The 19023-nt window shown below is 37.8% G+C and overlaps 1 protein-coding gene across 1 annotated transcript in view; it reads right to left on the bottom strand.

The window, feature by feature from the left end:
• LOC145983928 (uncharacterized) overlaps window positions 1-19023 on the bottom strand; it is a 51866-nt gene that overhangs the window by 15433 nt on the left and 17410 nt on the right. Inside the window, exons 4-5 of the mRNA XM_083117092.1 lie at window positions 14210-14350; window positions 3526-3645 (exon numbers count right to left, since the gene is read on the bottom strand). Coding sequence (XP_082973218.1) covers window positions 3526-3645; window positions 14210-14350 — 261 coding nt within the window. The remainder of the gene's footprint in view (window positions 1-3525; window positions 3646-14209; window positions 14351-19023) is intronic.

Here is a 19023-nt window from a genome sequence, read left to right as displayed (position 1 = left end):
AAGAAGCAACCACTACGCCGTGCTATATTGCCACATTACCGTCCCAGCCGAACGGTGTGAACCGCAAACTGGAGCGCTATTCAATTGTTTTCAATGATGTTTGTGCGAGTGTGTCCAGAAATGGAATGACAATATGGCAACAATAGCGAAGGTTTTCGAGCAGGGTAGAACACGTGATACTAAGAGAGAGGGAGATGAAACGAAAATTGGTATCTACGCAACGGCAAATTTATGTGTGTTGTACTCTACAGTGGAACCCCGATATTATGTTCCCGCATTATATGTTTTCCCGCTTAATACGTTCATCCAGTCAGGCCCCGTTAAATAATAGGATGTTCACCTCGATTTTACGTTCACTCCAACTCCTGTTTCCCGCTTTATAAGTTTTCCGAGCCGTGATGATGTTTTAAAATGCACTGATGCCAAACCAATTCTCGCTAAATGGTGCCTGCCTTAGAATTTGGACAAAGAAAGTTTACCCTCCCCACTCCGAGTGGAAAATTGACAACAGGACTCTATAATCATTTGCTTCTTTGCTGAAACAGAAAAGCAGGGGGGGGGCTTGTTTTTTAATTTTTTCTTTATTCTTGTCTGCAGCGTTAATAAGAAGGGTTTGCTAACCTCCGCTATCAGATACTGAATAAGAACTGCACTACTTCTTTAATGGGAAATCATTTAGATTCCTAAGGAAATACGATTGGATCCTGTATATTTCACTGTAAATTATGTTTAATCTAAAGTTTTTCGTGAATGCTGTGTCATTTGGTCATCAGAATGAAGCTGAAAATGCATAAGCTAAAGTGATTATTTTTTTCTATGGGCAGATGAGCGATATTTTACTGTGAAAAATATTGTCAAATGAATTGTTTGGGGGGGGGGAGGGGGAAGCGAAGTTCGGACACTTGTATTATTTATTCTGCATGGGGCAGAGAATGGTTCCTTTTATACAGATTATGTGATTTGCGTGTTGTACAGTGGCGGAGTCAGGAAAAATGAGTGGATAAACAAGGGGTGTGGCAATATTATCTTGGAGCAGTCAAATTTAGTGCATATCTAAATACCATTAAAATGCTTATTTGGGCCAAAAGAGCATATATTTACTTACTTTTTCTTATTCGCTGGGAAGCTGTGGTTGCCTAGTTAGTAGGGCATCTGACTGCCACACTGGGTTTGATTCCCAGGGTGGGTGATCTAAGCTGCTCTGGAGCTCACCTAGCCTCAAATAAATGGGTACTTTGGGGAAACCCTGGGAGGTAAAGGCTGCCCAAGCATGGTGCTGATCACATCACCTCCAAATTGGTAGAGATCAAAGAATAGGGGGTAAAGGTGGCCACAGCACGGTGCTGATCACATCATCTCCCACACACCCCTATATATGCATCCCGGCATGGTGCAAAGTGCACAGGGAACTTTACCTTCACTTTTTCTCATTCCCTTGGGGGGGGGGGACATTTGCTGTTTCTTGCTCGTGTGGAAGAGACAATCAATTAGCATAAAGGCGAAAAGGTATCGTCCCGTCTCTTTCCTCTGCGGTTTACAATTAAGCAGTCACTCCTGCATATGTACATTCTACGAACATAGTGTACTACAAGTAAAAAGAAAAGTCACCCATCTCCCCCACGAGTTCATTAATCAGCCACCGGTGTGCATGATTCAGCCAGTTTCTTTTTTGTAATACCTCTATCTGCGGCGAAAATATTGCTCCTATGTCAGTAGCATTGAAGTGACAGCATGGAGAGCCTAAAGCAGTGATCCCCCCTTCTTCTTTCCTTCTGCAACTTGGCCAGGAATGATCACACTTCTGATAAGACTTTTCTTCAACAACTGCATTGGCGCCGCTCCAGCACATGTTCAACTTCCCTTCCCCCTCACTATAGCGGGTCGGTGTGGTGTCTGCAGGCATCGAGCAGCTGGCAGCCGGCGCCAGTGTTTGTCTCCTGGCTCCAGAGCAATGACTCATCCATCATAAAGGGAAGGAAAACTGCATTGTTTTGAATCTCGCCTCAGAAGGTTGTTTTGCTTTGAAGATTATGAAACACCAGCACCAGACACAAAGTGACAAGTTAAAAGACAGCTATTTTTTTCTTCTTGTTTTGCCTTCTGAAAAACATCTTGAACTCTCAGAACAGTGCAGGGAGGAAATGCACACGATGCTAATAATAATATACTCTATACTTTTCTTGGGAACTATTCACGTGTTGAAAATAAATTGTGAAATATTAAACTTAAATCGGGAGGGAAAAAAACCCACTAAATCCAACAATAAATCATAGATTAATATGGACGTAAATAACAATCAGTGGCATGTCCAAAGGTGGGGTTGATGGGATCATCCTATTAAAAAATATATATGTAACTGCTCTCACCACACCCTTGCCAAAATCATGGGAATGTCATTCATAACAATTCCTCGTATTGTAACGTCAAAAAATGCATAACTTTGACAAAGCTGTTTTCAGTTCAGTTTATGCAGTTGGGCTGATCGGAACTGGACACACATGCAGCTAAAGTGGGATCTGAATCATTCTACATGTCTCCACTGTGAACTGAATCCAGGACACTTACCGTATATAAAGATGTTTGATGTCCAACTATAAATGATCACCCCCCCCCCCCCCCGCCCCATTACCAGATACTTTTAAAACTAGCAGAGTAAATAAAATCCCACACCATCAAAAGCATAAATAGAACCTAATAGGTGGCAGATAGAAGCAGTCATCCACCGAACCACCGTCCCTACCCTCGAAAATTGGTCACGTTAATCCGTCACTGATTTTCACAGCAGGTCTTGCTTTTTTTCCCCTTACAAATTCATAATCATACTTCTTTACCATTGTTGAATTATTTTTGTCGATTGTGAAGTAGTTTCTTACTGACACTTGAGATTCACCCCTCCCCAATGCTCTCCCTCTTTTTATGTTTCCCCGCATTTTAAGTTTTTTTATTTACAGGCCCCTGAAAAATGTAAAATTGGGGTTCCACTGTATTTCTATTTTGCTGTCTGCAGATAATATCTGAATATTTCTGTACATGAACTTGTAGCAATGGATGAAGTATCCCATAAAAATAATTCTAAATGAGAAAAGAATTAACATGGTATAGCATCCCACTGTATGAAAAGTATGGATCAGGGTTCCCAGGTTTGCACCCTGGGTAAGCCAATGGACATGCCATTCTGCTTGATCCATCATCTTTCTTGCCGGTTAATCACTTAGAAATTAACCCTGACAGGTTAAAAGAAATGTAAAATAACCAAAAGATCAAATTTGGATCAAGAATGACAATATTCTAAACACAATATTATTTATATTGAAAAGTAAATTTGTCCAGTTGACTCCAATAATTTGAAGACACATCCACATTGTAAAAATCTATATCCCCTACAACACCTACATTCTGGTAATGTTTGGTTCATTTTGTTTCCTACTTGTACATTCATAGATATATGATTGAAGGAATAACTACACAAATATTATTACATAACTTTTAATATTTCAAATAGTTATTCGTAATCAAGTTACATACCTGCTCCTTAAGTTTCTGATGGTGAACATCCCAAGACATGTCCCAGTATCTCTTCACACAGGTCTGGTACTCTTTTCTCTTAAAATCCGGGCTTCCTTCTAGCATGCCTGACGCACAAGCCTATTGGAAAAAAAAAATATAAACGTGAGGTCCTGATGGTGATACATTAACATTATAATATAATGTTAATTAATGTTTAAATATATTTTTATGGATATTGGAATCTACACAGCTAAAAGGGCTGCAGGATGGGTGGGTGGAGTAGAAGAACTAGATTATTCACTATAATTTAATTGTAATCCAAGGTTCTCATCATTTCATAAGCATACTTGAGTGATTGATTTGGTGATTTAAATTCACTTTATGCACATTAAGGCTAATTGGGACTGGACCTACAGTTTAAAGTGGGATCCGAACCACTATGTGCCACCAACGGGTTTCGAACCCGAGACCCCTTGATTACACTCAAAAAGATTATGTACAGGGTGTAAATTATGCAAATCTAAACTACTTCTCCAGTAACTCCTGAAAAATGGCAATTTTCTCCTCAATACACATAAGGAAGAAATTAGATTTGAGGAATTTATTTCACACGTTCATAAAAAAACCATACAAATAGCAAAATTTTGCACTCAATCACATATATTTACAGATTTATCACATATGGAAATTTATTGACATTTTTACCAACAAATTTATATTCCAATATGGTTTTGTCAGCTAATAGCAATGAAGTGTCATTTAATCTCTGTCAATCATAGAGGTTCAAACACACAAAGTATGAGTAAAAATATTGAAGATAATTTCCAAACGAAAACTAAAAAGAATCACAATTTCAACATATATTATACTTATATGTACATTGAAGGGGCAAATACATGAAAATATGTAGAAATAAGCAAAGCACTCTTCATTCGTTGGAAGCGGCCCCAGTGCCCACCCAGCATCGAATAACATGGGTACCTGGGGGAAACCCTAGGGGGGGGGGGGGTAAAGGCAGTCAGGGGCATGATGCTGATCACATCAACCCCACTCACGACCGGATCAAGAAAGTGTGTACCTTCATGGCGTTGTGCTAAGCACAGGGAAACACTTTAACTTTTTTTTTTTACCTCTTCATTCTCTCTCTACACTTACATACTTAATATGAGGCTTGTCCGGAAAGTAAAGATGCAAACCAAAAATAAGATATAAAAGATATGTATTGCTCGCAACTAAGTTACAGTTGATACACTGATACAGAGGCTATTTCTCCACATAAGTGCCACCATTGTCCAAACATTTGTTCAGATGCGTAACAAGTTTTTGTATCCCTGAATCGTAGAAATCCACCGCCTGCATCTGGAACCAAGTTGTGACTTCTTCCCTGACTTCATCGCCATCGGCAAAGTGTTTTCCACGAAGATTTTTCTTGAGGTGCAGTAACAGGTGGTAGTCGCTGGGTGCAAGGTCGGGGTTGTATGGCGGATGGTGAAGGACCTCCCATTGAAACTGTGCAAGCAGATCCTTGGTGACATTCGCTGCATGGAGGCAGGCGTTGTCATGAATAAAGCGGATTCCACTTGACAACATGCATCCCCGTTTGTTTTGAATTGGACGTCGAAGATGTTCAAAGTCTGGCAGTAAATTTCAGCATTAATTGTTCTTCCAGGAGGCATGACTTCCACCAGCAAGATGCCGCGGCGATCCCAGAAAATGGTTGCCATCAGCTTGCGGGTTGAAATTTGACGTTTTCAATTTTTTGGCCTTTGGAGAATGGGTATGGTGCCACTGCAGTGACTGCTGCTTGAATTCAGGTGTATGGTGGAACACCCATGTTTCATCACCTGTCACAATGTAGTCCAGGAATGCATCTCCCTCTTCTGAGTAGCGAGTAAAAGTCCAGTGCATACCCCTGTCCTTTGGTTTTGTGTTCGTCAGTCAAATGTTTTGGGACCCAGCATGCACACAACTTTCTCTACCCTAACCCACACACAACTTCATGAATAGTGGTGTTCGAACTATCAGGAAACATCACACAGAATTCTCGAATTGTCACCTGCCTATTCGCATGCACCTCTGCTTCAATACGATTGCAAAGGTCGTCAGTGATCACGGACGGCCTCCCAATTCTCTCTTCATCATGAACATCACGTCGACCTTCTGCAAAGGCACGCACCATTTGGCCACATTTTGACGATTCATTACGTTGCCATACACAGTCACAATTTCTAGGTGGATCTCCGATGAACGCTTTCCTTGTGCCTGCAAAAACCTGATCACGGCGCAAACTTCGCACTTGGCGGGATTCGGTATCGCCGCTGCCATTTCCAACACGTGTTCGTCGCACAAGACTGAGCTCAGCACTGACGACTCACTCCCAATCCTCATCGTATGCATCACGGTTACTGCCAGTGTTGCCAACTTTGGTACACATTTTTCCCCTAATGTGCAAATGTGTTTGTATCTTTACTTTCCGGACAAGCCTCGTATATTTTCAATACACTCACGGAAAAAAGCTGTGATAGCAAGGATAGCCTCAAAACTTCTCAGAACCAGTATAAAAGGCCCGCTCTTCCCAAAAAAGATAAAAACATTTAGTAAAACATCTCCCAACATGGATGAATGATAAATCATTGGGAAGGTTAAAACTCTGTCTCAGGAAATTAAAAGCAGCACATGCGAGACGAATGTGCCGAACACTTAATACAATATTACAGGTATGGCACAGTGGAGGGTCAAGCCCTTGCAGCAAATGGCAATGTGTGAGACGGCTGTGTCAGATTTGAAGTACAGTTAAGAGGACTTATTCTCGGCAAGAGAGAGAATGAGAATGAGGTGTACGAGAAGGTCACCATCTGCATTAGCAGACTTCACAGTAGCATCAGCTACTCTGTTCCCTTGATACCTACATGACTGGGGACCCAGCAGAAGCAAACTAATTGTTACTCTATTGGTATGGGCATATCTGTGTATCAGTAATATTACTGATAATTTTAGCCATTTTCATTACTTTTATGTATAAGAGAATACAATTTGTATGTCATGGTTCTGTGAAGTAAATTTCTAAATAAGCAGTTCATTATTAAAGTAAATTATATTGAATCACTTGGATACATACATTAATTGAGGAGGTGAATGAATGTTCCGCAAGAATCATTTGCAATTTTGCATTGGCTCAGTTATCAGAATCAGTAAATTGTATTTCAATTGTTTATCAGTACTGGGCAATACTTCATGTCAGATCACTTTCCGAAATCAAACTAAATGAAGAATCCCTGTGCACATATAAGTACGGTTACAGATATTGGTGATTTTTTTTCCCAACTGTATTGCAATGCACAAAATAACATTCCAAACATACCACATATAGAACAAATATTGTCACACTTTTGAGAAAACCGAAATTTACAAATGGACACAATATCTATTAATCTGTAATGGAAAATAAACATATGTTACAAGCCTTTGTCTTCAAAGCAGCTTGTGTGAAGAAAATCAACAGGTAGGAGCATATTCTAGCCCTTCAGATGTACTTCAATGTGGCTCATTGTTCAATTAGGTGACTTTCCCTGAGAATTTTACTTTTTTCAAATTCCCTGAGATTTCCAGGTGTGTGGGAACCCTGCATTTTTACACTCAAATTCACCAATTAAGAAACCTAACCATTACAACTTTACTTTCCCAATTTGGTCTTTTGAATAGAGGCACATTTTTTTTTTGTAAATAAAAAGTAAAATTTTGGTACAAAAACAGTCAATTTTTTGTTCGAAAGCAGTAAATAAAATTTACAGCAGTGAATAAATCTGACTTCTAACCAGTTAAAAAAAAACAAGAAAAAAAAACACTACATTTATTATTCACCATAAAATTTGTCCACACTAACAGTCGCATGGAGAAGCATTCTTCATATTTAAAAAACACTACATTAATTACAATAAAATATTTCATTTTGAGAGTTTTATGTGGGATCTTTCTTGATATAAAAAATTGCACCCATTATTCACAATGTAATTTGTCCACACTAATAGTCATATAAAAGAATTATTGATAGAGCTGAGCCGATACCACCATTTGCCGATACCGATACCATGACCGATATGCACCAATACAGATGCCGATACCAATACTTGTATATTTCCAGTATAAAATAAGAAGGCTAGTTACCAAGTCATACTAACTCGACACATCACTAGGCACGTATTTAGAAATATATAATTTGGGGAGCCAGACCGAGCCAAGTGTCTCAGAAATATAATAAAATTGTTTCTATTTAATATGTTAATATAATTATTTGTAATAATATGAAAATTAATTAATTAGTACTTCTATGATGCGTATGGAGTATTGTTGTATGTAACCACAGACTAAGAAATGAAGGAAAGACAATGTTAATACTATTTTGTTCTTTCTATCTTGACTAAAAAATATTGTTATTACATAAATAGTAAAAGGACGCTATAAAATCAGAGATAAAACAGCAAATATTAATCATCTAGCTTACGTGTAGTTAAGACCGCTAAAATTTGTGTCAAGACAACAGTCATGGCATCGAAATTTATGCCAAAGAAGTAAAAAAGTGAATATTTATTGAATAACAATTTGATGAAAAGTAAAGTTCCTGATAAATATTTTATGTACATTATTGTAAGTAGTGGTGTACATAGGGGCCTGTCCGATGGTGTCGCCGTCGCTTTGTAATCAATAGATCATGGGTTCAATACTTAGTGAAGGCACATAGTGCTTTGGGTCCCACTTTAAAATGTAGGTCCAGTCCCGATTACCTTATCTTTCTTAGTACTGTCATTCAAAGCCATATGTTCCCAATCTAATCCAGGTGGAAATTATTGATTGACTGATTGATTTGCTTTATTTTACTTTGCTTTTTGTGCCACTTTTGGCTAATTTTGCAAAGATGAGGTTGAGTGATGATGTGATGAAATTGATGAATGGACACTCCCAAATATTCATGCCCAGGCCGGGATTCGAACCCTGGCATTGTAGCACGATGTGCTAACCACTCTGCCACAGGGGCTGGCTTTCAGCGAAAATAAATAGCCATCATTGGACGATACTGGCAGTCACATGAAAGACAGAAGTGAAGAGGATAAGTATAAATTGCCGATTCCTTTTCAAGCTTGAACATAGATAAAACAAAGCTAATTTCACAGTGACCTTTTCCCTCTTTTCCAAGAACTTCGCAACTACCTGACCCAGCTTTAGCATGGCGGGGGGTTAAAAACATCCACCAATCTTACCACCAAGAGCTTCAAGCAAGTATTGGCAATGAATTTCCCAGAGCGTTAACTAAGCAGATACATGCCTTCATGGTCACGTTTGGATTCAGCTGTCACTAACCCATGCCTTTGATCTTGCCATCTCCTTCCAAGGAGGATGGGGTTTTATCCAGTGTTTCTAGGAAAATCTATGGAACTTCCTGTGCTGGTCTCCCAATCTGTCACAAGGAAGGGTGAACGAACTTTTAGAAAGGACAAATGTTGAGACGAGCTGTTGCCTTTGCCCGCATTTCTAGCCACTGAAAATCTTTGGTATCGGTAAGAGAAAATAAACCGATACTCACTGATACCGATACATCGGTATTGGCTCAGCCCTAATTCTTGATATTAAAATAAAAAGCACAACTAGGGCCACATATTTATTGTGAATAGAAGATCAAGATTTCGGTACAAAAACGGCACATTTCAGTTCATTTTTGCTTCTCCAATATTTGCGGCAGAATTAAACAATTTTCCATGATTTGCATAATTCACAGGATAACTCAAACTTCAGAAAGTGTCGCATTGGTAAACAAACTCAAAATATCATGTTTAAGAGTTTATTTCACATTTTGGGAGTCCATTTTGCATCATTTTGTGACAAAACAGGGTAGGAAAATGCAGAAACATAAAATATGAGCATTACAACATGTTATTTAACATTTCATGTTTTGGTCAAAGATGAAATATGCATGCCTCTAATCATAACACATGGTTCACAGTTACTAATGCACATGTTTGTTCTGTTTAATCAAGGAATATTAGTAGGACCAAGCTGATACCAATACCATAGGTTGTAATTTAATCATCGATACGATAAGTTTCTGAAATTTGAGCATCTCTAACAGTCCACGAAAATGTCACACAACACTTTCTAGAGTTTAAATCTACTGAAAATTATGCAAAATGCATACTTTTTCTATATTTTTGCACTATCTTGAAAGAAATGGATTTTGTGATTAAATGACTGTGTCAAGTGATGTTATGAATATTTTGAAGCACAACTTCAGCAGATTGCTAGGCAGAGGCGTCAATTGTGGGAAAAGACTTATTACTTTCCTTCACTTCAGATCCAAGCAATGTAATATAAGCTTAGTTGAGCACTTGTGTAAAATAAATACTTCTCCTATATGTAGAAATTAAAATTTAGAAATGCTCATTTATGTCGTCGCAGAGCAAGCTGTCCTTTTCCCACAATTGACGCATGCGTCCAGGAGACACCTCTGTTGCTAAGGTAAATTGTACTGCCTGATGGTTCAATTAGTTACATTCGAACTTGAAAATCTGAGGTTCTCAATTAAAAACATGTTTTAAAATTCATAAATATTCTAAAATATTTTGAATTAATTTCAAGTAAAAGTATCAGAGGGAATCTGGAAGAATGAAATGTAGTATTGGCTCAGCCATGTATATTAGTTCTTTTCTTTTATGTACATATTGCTCACATTGTTCAATTATCTTGTAGCTTACGGTTATTACAAGCATATAAAAACAATTTTTAACCTTTTGGATCCCAAGCGTCTCGATCGAGATACCTACAAGTAACCCTCACGGTCCCAAATGTCTCGATCGAGATGCTGTGTCAAGGTCGTAGTTTTTACGTTATAACTTTTCTATTTTTGGCTAGAATTTCGATTTTTTTTTAATATTGTTCCTAACACATGCATTTAACAGAAATGTTTCTTGCACCTTTTTTTTTTCCTTCATGAAAATGGAGGTGAAAAGGCGGGAAAAGGGACTTCTCTTTTCAAGGGAAAATATAAATTTCAAACATTTCAACAATTTTTTAAAACAATTTTTGGGGATTCTCTCCCTTCCCCCTCCATATATACGCCATATTTGCATAAATTTTGCATTTTGTGCATTTTGACATTTTTTTCGGGGGTGGCGGGGGGAAAACCATTTTTTTAAAGAAAAGTATTTTTAAGAGGATTTCCCCCCTTTCCTCCTCCATATGTTCGCTGAATGTGCATAAATTATATATCGTCTGAATCTGTGATTCATTCTGCGTACAACGGTATATCTTTCATATCTCCAGGGCATTTAGTTTCTGAGCTATAGTCATTTCAAGGTACCGCTGCATTTTGAAGCTTGAATCAGTGGCGTGCCCACCATTCCTTTTGGGGGTACAACTCAAGTTACATTGGTCATACGACAATGATGCAAATATTTTTCTGTTTCTTACATGCCAGCGATAATTTCTATGTGCATTTTGAACTTTTCATATCCTTTTTTTCGGGGGGGCGGGCGAAACCCCATTTTTTTAAAAAAAAAAGTATTTTCAGGGGATTTTCCCCCTTTCCCCCTCCATATATATGCCGAATGTGCATAAATTATATATCGTCTGAATCTGTGATTCATTCTGCGTACAACGGTATATAGTTCATATCTCCAGAGCAAATAGTCTCCGAGCTAAAGTCATTTCAAGGTACCGCTGCATTTTGAAGCTTGAATCAGTGGCGTGCCGACCATTCCTTTTGGGATGTACAACTCAAGTTACATTGGTCATATGATAATAATGCAAATATTTTTGTGTTCCTTACATGTTAGCGATCATTTTCATGTGCATGTCGACACTGTCATGTACTTTTTTCGAGGGGCGGGAGGGGGCAAAACCCCATTTTAAAAAAAAAAGTATTTTCAGGATTTCCCCCCTTTCCCCCTCCATACATATGCCTAATTTGCATAAATTTCATATAGTCTGAATCTCTGGTTCATTTCGCGTACAACGGTATATCACTCATCTCTCTAGGGCAATTAGTCTCAGATCTACACTCATTTAATTGAAACTCTGCATTTTGCTCAAAATCAGCTCGGGACCGTGAGGCTTACTTGTGAAAATGGCCTTGGGACTCAAAAGGTTAATGTGATATTTTGGGAGAAGACGCACCACCTTCTACAAACAATGGACATTTCCACAATTCTTTTACAGCAATTTAAAAACTACACGCTGGAATAATGACCCCTGTAAGTTCTTGTGTTTCTCTGCATTCAGTTTAAGACAAAAACGAGACTTCCAAAGTTGCGAGGCTAGCGTTGTGCTCGAAACACTCTTTGCCATGTTAATATCTCACTACTTAGAGATCATTTGTCATCTGCTCTTAGAGCATGTTAACTGGGGGTAGCCACAGAGAGCCAACATGTGCAGCAGTTTTACAAATCTGTAGATTTAAATAATGGAAGAAGGAACAATATGCTTTGCAATGATCATTCATCTATTAAATATCCCTGCTGCTCACGTGCAATATAAATGAAAGGGTTCTGCTGCATCCATGTTCTCAGGCCATGAGAAGAATATTGCTTGTAAAATTGGTTACTGACCAAATTCTCAAAAATATATTTTAAACTTATATTTACCGAAATTTACAATAACCTATGTAGTGCAAAATAAGAAGCCTATTTTACTTTATTCTCCATTAAGCAATTTCAGTTTCTGCTTCATTTCTGTTACACAAATTATGATGAAATATTTTTGTGTAGATAAGGGAAATACACTGTAGAAGATTACATCAGTTGCATAGTACATTTCAAAGCTTAGTTTATGTGTAATTATTACAAGGAAATAATGTGTATATGATTATACCACATACTCAAATGGTGTGATATATTTTGAGTTTTGTACTGTGCAAAAAGCCACTTCATCTCTTTACCCCAAATGCATTAATTAGTTGGTTCACAACATCACCACTAGGATTGTATTGAGACGAAACATGGCAGTTCTGGTCTTGTTCTCTTTGAGCATTGTAAATGTCTGTCTCGTGTTTATTTGTAAATGTTTCGTTGGCAGTCTCATCTAGATTTATAAACATCTGTCTCGTTATAGTCTCAGTTTCGGAGGGCAATTATCGTTCTTGTCTCAAGTCTAAAAAAATACAGAATTAACAACGTATGTAAAGGTGGTTTATCATACAAACTTTCACAGTGAATAGAAAATATAGACAAAAATTTTTATTAATGATTATTTTTGCTTGCTTGTGTGAATGCTACGAGTCCTTGAAAACTGGATATTATCCTGCTTATATATGCAAACCAAACTGCCGATTCAGAATTACCATGAATGAACTGGCATTGTAATTATTATACACAAAATTCATGATTTATCTGAGGAAGTTGCATGTTCCAGGTTTGATTCTTGACCTGGGCATGACTGTTTCTTTGTGAATGTCATTTCATTGAAGTAGAAATTGTTACATAGGGAGATGCTTTCTCAAGACAAAAGTGGGAAGAAACGTGATGTTAGAGACTATACATACTAAATTAATCATGCTTTCTCATCGTTGTGGTTAAAGTGACGGAAAAGAGACATAAAAGTAGGGTAAATACATAAATTTGCAATATATATATATATAAACAAACTGCAATAAACCATCATTTACTGCAGGAAATTTAAAAACTCTGCATACCATTTTTACCATATCACCTGTTATATTTAAGAAATTGGCATGTAAACCTGAGTGTTCTAAACGTATTGTTATTTTAAAATTTCCGAAGAAAATAATTTCTTGCCAGTCAGAACCTATGTATTGGCAATGAACAAGGCTGTTCATGTGTTCAACCATCGACTGTTACCAGTGCCAGTATTGCTTTGCCAGACAAATGGAAAAATTCTGTACTGAGTGGCTGAATTATAGTAAATACTGCTATAAAACGTAAAGTGCTCCCCTGTGCTTTGCACCACAGGGTGTGTGGATTTAGGGCCCCACACTTTCTTGATCACGGCCGAAGGTGGGGGTGATGTGATCAGCACCATGCCCCTGGCTGCCCCGCCTCGGCATGGGTGTTCTTTTGTGAGTGTCCCTTAATCAATTTCATCATATGAAATGAAAAGTAAAATAAACCAAATCAATTGCTGATTAATTGTTTGTTTGAATTGTTGTTTTATGTGCACTTTATGATAGATAAGCTAATCGGCACTGTACCTACAGTTTGAAATGGAATCTGAACCACTGCACAATGAGCCTCCACCAGGATTTTGATCAATATTACAGTTATAACAATGTAGTAAATTTAATAAAAACAAAAACAAGCAGTTGTACAATGAATCTTGTCACATTCTTGAAACAATAACTGTGAAACAAGAATTTGTTAAATTTACTACATTGTTATAACTGTAACATTAATCAAACTAAGAATAAATGTCTGATGAAGGGAGTGTGTGTTCTCCCAAAACATTATATGAAAAATTGTAGTTATGGGCTTGTAGATCCATACTACAAGAGAAATAATCCTAAATACAGTGTTCCACTTAACTTTAGGTTTCTCAGGGGAACAAGCTGTAAAAACTTTAAAATATGGGAAAATGTAAAATTGAAGAAAATTTTAAAACATTTTGCTATGTTGGGACCATAAAGATTGAATGCATAACATGGTAAAATTTGGGAAGGTAAAATCAAGGTTCTACTGTATTAGCGCAAGTATAAACTTCATACCTGACTTTCATGCAGACCAGAACTTGGCTCTGCGGTCTTCATGCCAGATGGGGAATGAATCCTATTTTCCATAAAATTACCACCTGGTGGTACAATCTCTTGCTCTCGATTTGTGTCAGACCTAGATGATTCTTTGTCAGACTACGAGAAAGAATACACAAAATTACATACATTTATAACAACACTACAGAATAAACATTACGAACACTTACAATTTTATTCAGATACCTTATTAAACAAGTTTTAACCTTTAGCTTATGTGACCTTTTATGATGTGAACCCTATCTGGAATGGAAGTCTTCAAACACATGCATTTTAAAATGCAGTGATGGGGAAAAAAATATAGGAGGACAACTATTTACTCCATACAGTGGGAGTTGGTTTTGATTTTTCCTAAAATAATCATGCTCTTGTGAGAAGGGAAATTTTGGTATTCACTTCCCAACAAACACAATAAGCAGAAAATGTAAATTTTACACAAAAATTCATATTTGAAGATAAACCAAAATAAACCAAAGTGATATAAAAATTATAAAATGTAGTACCCACAGCATTGTGAAGTTTTGATTAAAATAGTTCAATATTCATAAAAATATTAATTTTTATTACACAATACTAAAAAGTGGCAGAAGTGGTGGGAATAATTGATCAAGCAAGATGGCATGTAAACACGGTTGGATTGAAGGTATATGTCCCTTGTTAGCAAATAATTTTCCTTGATGTGTGCTAATAGAGGTCAAGCATCAGTAATTTTAAAGTTTTTAAAAAATCCTTTAGTTAACAAAATTTTAGAGGTTTTCCAATTTTTTTTTCATTTTTCAGGTTTTCCTATGGTCTTTCAAGGCGCATAAATCAAAGTATCTAGGTTACATTGCCTGTTGCTAAAAACCAATGCTTACTTGGTAATAGTTGGAAACATTACTTTTTCTAGTGCATAATATATTTTAATTAGGGATGGGATTGATTAATCGGTACTCCATCAGTATCAGCTGACTGATATAGGCATATCGGTGTATCAGTAAAATTACCGATTATTTTACCGATCTGATATATTGATAAATATCTGATAATTTAGTGCAAACTTCTGCCATTTTGTTGTAATTTTTATGGATAATCTCCATGCCCTACATTCTAAAAACTTAAATGTCTAAATATGCAATTTCTTTTTCACTGCAGTCACCTCGAAACACATTTATTAAGGAGGTCAATGAAACTTTCAGGTTCTTCAAGGACCATTTCTAATTTTATATCTGATCGGTATCGGTAAATTTTATATCGTTACTTTATCGGTATCGGCCAAAATTTCATATTGGCTCATCCCTAATTTTAATTATTTTTATGATAAACTACAAGGCAATTTTCAACCATACTTAGCACAATTGTATGCACAGAGCAGTGCACAATTTTGCAATTTTTCTATTCACTTTTCTTTCTTGTGGAGGCAGCACAGGTTCACCAAAAAGGGGATTCTTGAGTAAACTATCCTTTTCTTCTTCTTCTAACTGTATCTGAATCAACATAGAATGTCAACATTTTACTTCCTGTGAAGTATGGAAAGGCGATCCATCCCCCACCACATCTGGAAAATTTGCCAAAGCCCTCAAACCCTTCAACATCCGAGTAGCGCACAAACCCATATCCCAAATCGGAAGGGCACTACCCAACTTCAAGAGATACTACCTACCCAAACTTGCATCCCCCGGTGTCTACAAGACCACATGCCAATGCCACAACACCTACATTGGCAGAACCATCCGCACCATCCAAGAACGGATTAACGAACATGTAAAAGATGCCAAAAACGACACACCTAAATCAGGCCTCTCCCAACACCTCCACTCCACTAACCACACCATCTCCTCCATATCCATACTTCACCCAACCGGCTCTGTCATAGAAAACACCATCAAAGAAACCCATGCCATCATCCAGCAGAAACCAGCACTAAACCTGGACAATGGACAAGCACACCCAACTTGGCACCCTGTCCTCAGAAAGATCCCCGACCTGAAAAAGAAAAGATGCTATGCACATACTCGACCCCCCTCCAGCCACGCGGGGAACAGGAACGGCACATTACCGAGCAATGCTGCCCAGCCCCCAACCCCCAACTGACAACGCCACCGGACAACAGGAAGCAGACGACACAAACCAAGATGCACGCGCCAGTGCTGCCGAACGGGGAAAATCGCAACCACCGCCGCCCGGGAACAAACAATGTAGTGACGCGGTACCATCTCCGCTTCAAACGCCATACCCTTTTGTGAATGAAGACAGTGGATCTTCGAAATTAATAGGATTGAACCATTAAATTGTGCAACGCGGAAGTACGAAATCTTCTAAATTTCACGTAAGTAATTTTAAACCGCGTTTACCGCAACCACCATGAATTGATCAGGAAATTCAGAAGATAAATCATCTTCATGCCTGTTACAGAGGGCGATAGCTGCATCTGAAGTTGTAGGAAGGACGGAAGAACTGCTAATATTATCCATACCCTTCTTCAGTTTAAAACACCAGAGGGATTTAAATGGCCCATACTTTGCTCCGTGGAAGTTTGAGGAGCTTTATCATTAACATATTAAAATTGTATAGGCTACGCAAGGTCACGAGACAGAAGAAAAGTCAAGACAAAGCGCTTTTAATTCAAGAAAAAAATAAATGGATAAAAATGTCCAAGCAATTTTAGCGTTAATGTTTCACATGAGAACTTACTTACTTAGTCGCATCCTCTTCTACCTGCTGGTGTCGAGGGGTTACAGAGAGTTCTCCAGACGTTTCTGTCCATTGCCTTTTCCTGTGCCTCTTTCCATCTTATGCTTCGTTTCTCCAAAATCTCTTTGACACTCATATTCCATGTCTTTCTTGGTCTTCCTTTTGGTCTCGTTCCTTGTGGACATGCTTCCCATATCTGCTTTGGCAGTCTCGTCTCACTCATTCTGCTCAAAAGGCCGAACCATCTGAGTTGATTACATTCAACTGTTTCTTGTAGTGGCTGAGCATTTAAAGATTGCCGAATGGTTTGATTCCTTATCCGATCTTTCCTGGTTTTCCCACTTATTCTTCGAAGGTACCTCATTTCCATTGTTTGTACACTTTGCAGGTGTTTTCCAGTCATTGTCCAATTTTCACTGCTATATGTAAGTGTTGGTTTTTCCTCAATGCCTACTTCTACCGACAGAGGTCTCTGTATCTCAAATCGCAATTCCTCCTTCCAAGCGACGGAGGAAAAAAAAAGCCTCACAGTTCAACTTCGGGTTCTCGTCGAGTAACATTCAACAACAGTACAACTGTTTTTTTTACAACTTTCCTTCCCAGAAAAAAAATCACTAATGATGATAATATTAATAATAATGTAAAAAATAAATTGACTGTTTTGATATGCTTATTATTATTATTAGTAGTAGTAGTATTAGAAGTAGTAGTTCCCATGAGCTGGCCCCAGTGGCGGAGTGGTTATCACATCGTGCTACAACACCAGAGGTTCCGGGTTCGAATACCGGCATGGGTGATTGTGAGAGTCGATTCATCAATTTCATCATACCATCACTCTTGCCCATCTTCGTAATTAGTCAAAAGTGGCAGAAAAGCGAAGTATAATAAACCAAATCAAATCATAGTATGAAGTTCCCATGTGCATTCATTTGTGATTGGCATTCCGGCTATTGAATCAATTAGTTTTGTATTGACAGTGCCTGTGGAAATTAGTGCATGGTGATGATAATAATACGTCACATTTTTATCATCTGGAACTATCAACATTTTCGTTAATCTCGTCATCACCTTGTAATCCAGGGGTCTTGTGTTTCATATGCAGTGGATGCATATAGTGGATTGGATCCCACTTTAAATTGTAGGCCCAGTCCCGATTAGCCTATCTGTGCATAAAGTGGACTTAAAACAACAAATCAATCAATCAATCTTTTCGTTAATCTATAAATTTCTCATTTTACTATTTATTTATTTTGACATTAATTTTCTAGGTAGAACACCTCTCTGATAAAAAGAATAGTGGTCTTAAGTAGAAAGAAGCTAGAAAATGAATGTGTTTTATTAAATGTATATTATTACACCATCTCCTTACTGTTCATATAGGTAAGTTAAAGTTTCCATTGCACATTGTACCATGCCATTAACCACACATCTTTGATCTCATCATTTTAGATGGGTGATCAAGATCACGCTCCGGCAGACTTAGTCCTCTCCAAATGGTTGTCCCCAGGAACCCATTTATTTGAGCTGAGTGAACCCCAGAGTCACTTCATGCAGGGACAAGGACTTAGATCACCCACATCAAGAATCAAACTCGGGTCTACCCTACAGACTAAATCACCGTGGCTCCCTGCCTCTATTCACATAATAATCCATAATTATTACAAGTATTACCTATGCTGTATCTATTTCTTTCTACTTAGTTATTTTATCGCATTTCTGCAACTTTTGGCTAATTGCGACAATCAGTGAAAATTGGATGAAATTAATTAAGAACACGCACACCCAGGCTGGGATTCTGACCCAGGAACTGCAGTGACAATATCGAAAGTCGACCACTTTATGCACTTTGTCTTAGCAGATATTGTATTATTGAGACAACTTTGCTATTATTATTACATGTGATACAATTGACCAGCATTCGAAAACCCTTCCCAAAATATATTTCTAGATAAGTGCATACGTCCATGCCATGCCCCAGAAATTAAGTAAACGACGTAATGATTCAAATATTTTGTTTTAACGATTGAAAAAATTGACACTTTGTCGTTGCTTTTAAATGACTTTGTCAAAGCAGAGGAAAGCTTGCTTCCGTGATGATG

Source organism: Lepisma saccharinum, chromosome 2 (genome assembly GCF_977018435.1).
Source record: "Lepisma saccharinum chromosome 2, izLepSacc3.1, whole genome shotgun sequence".
In the NCBI taxonomy this organism is placed as follows: domain Eukaryota; kingdom Metazoa; phylum Arthropoda; class Insecta; order Zygentoma; family Lepismatidae; genus Lepisma; species Lepisma saccharinum.
The sequence above is the reverse complement of the archived record's forward strand: the minus strand, read 5'-3'. Positions and strand labels throughout refer to the sequence as shown.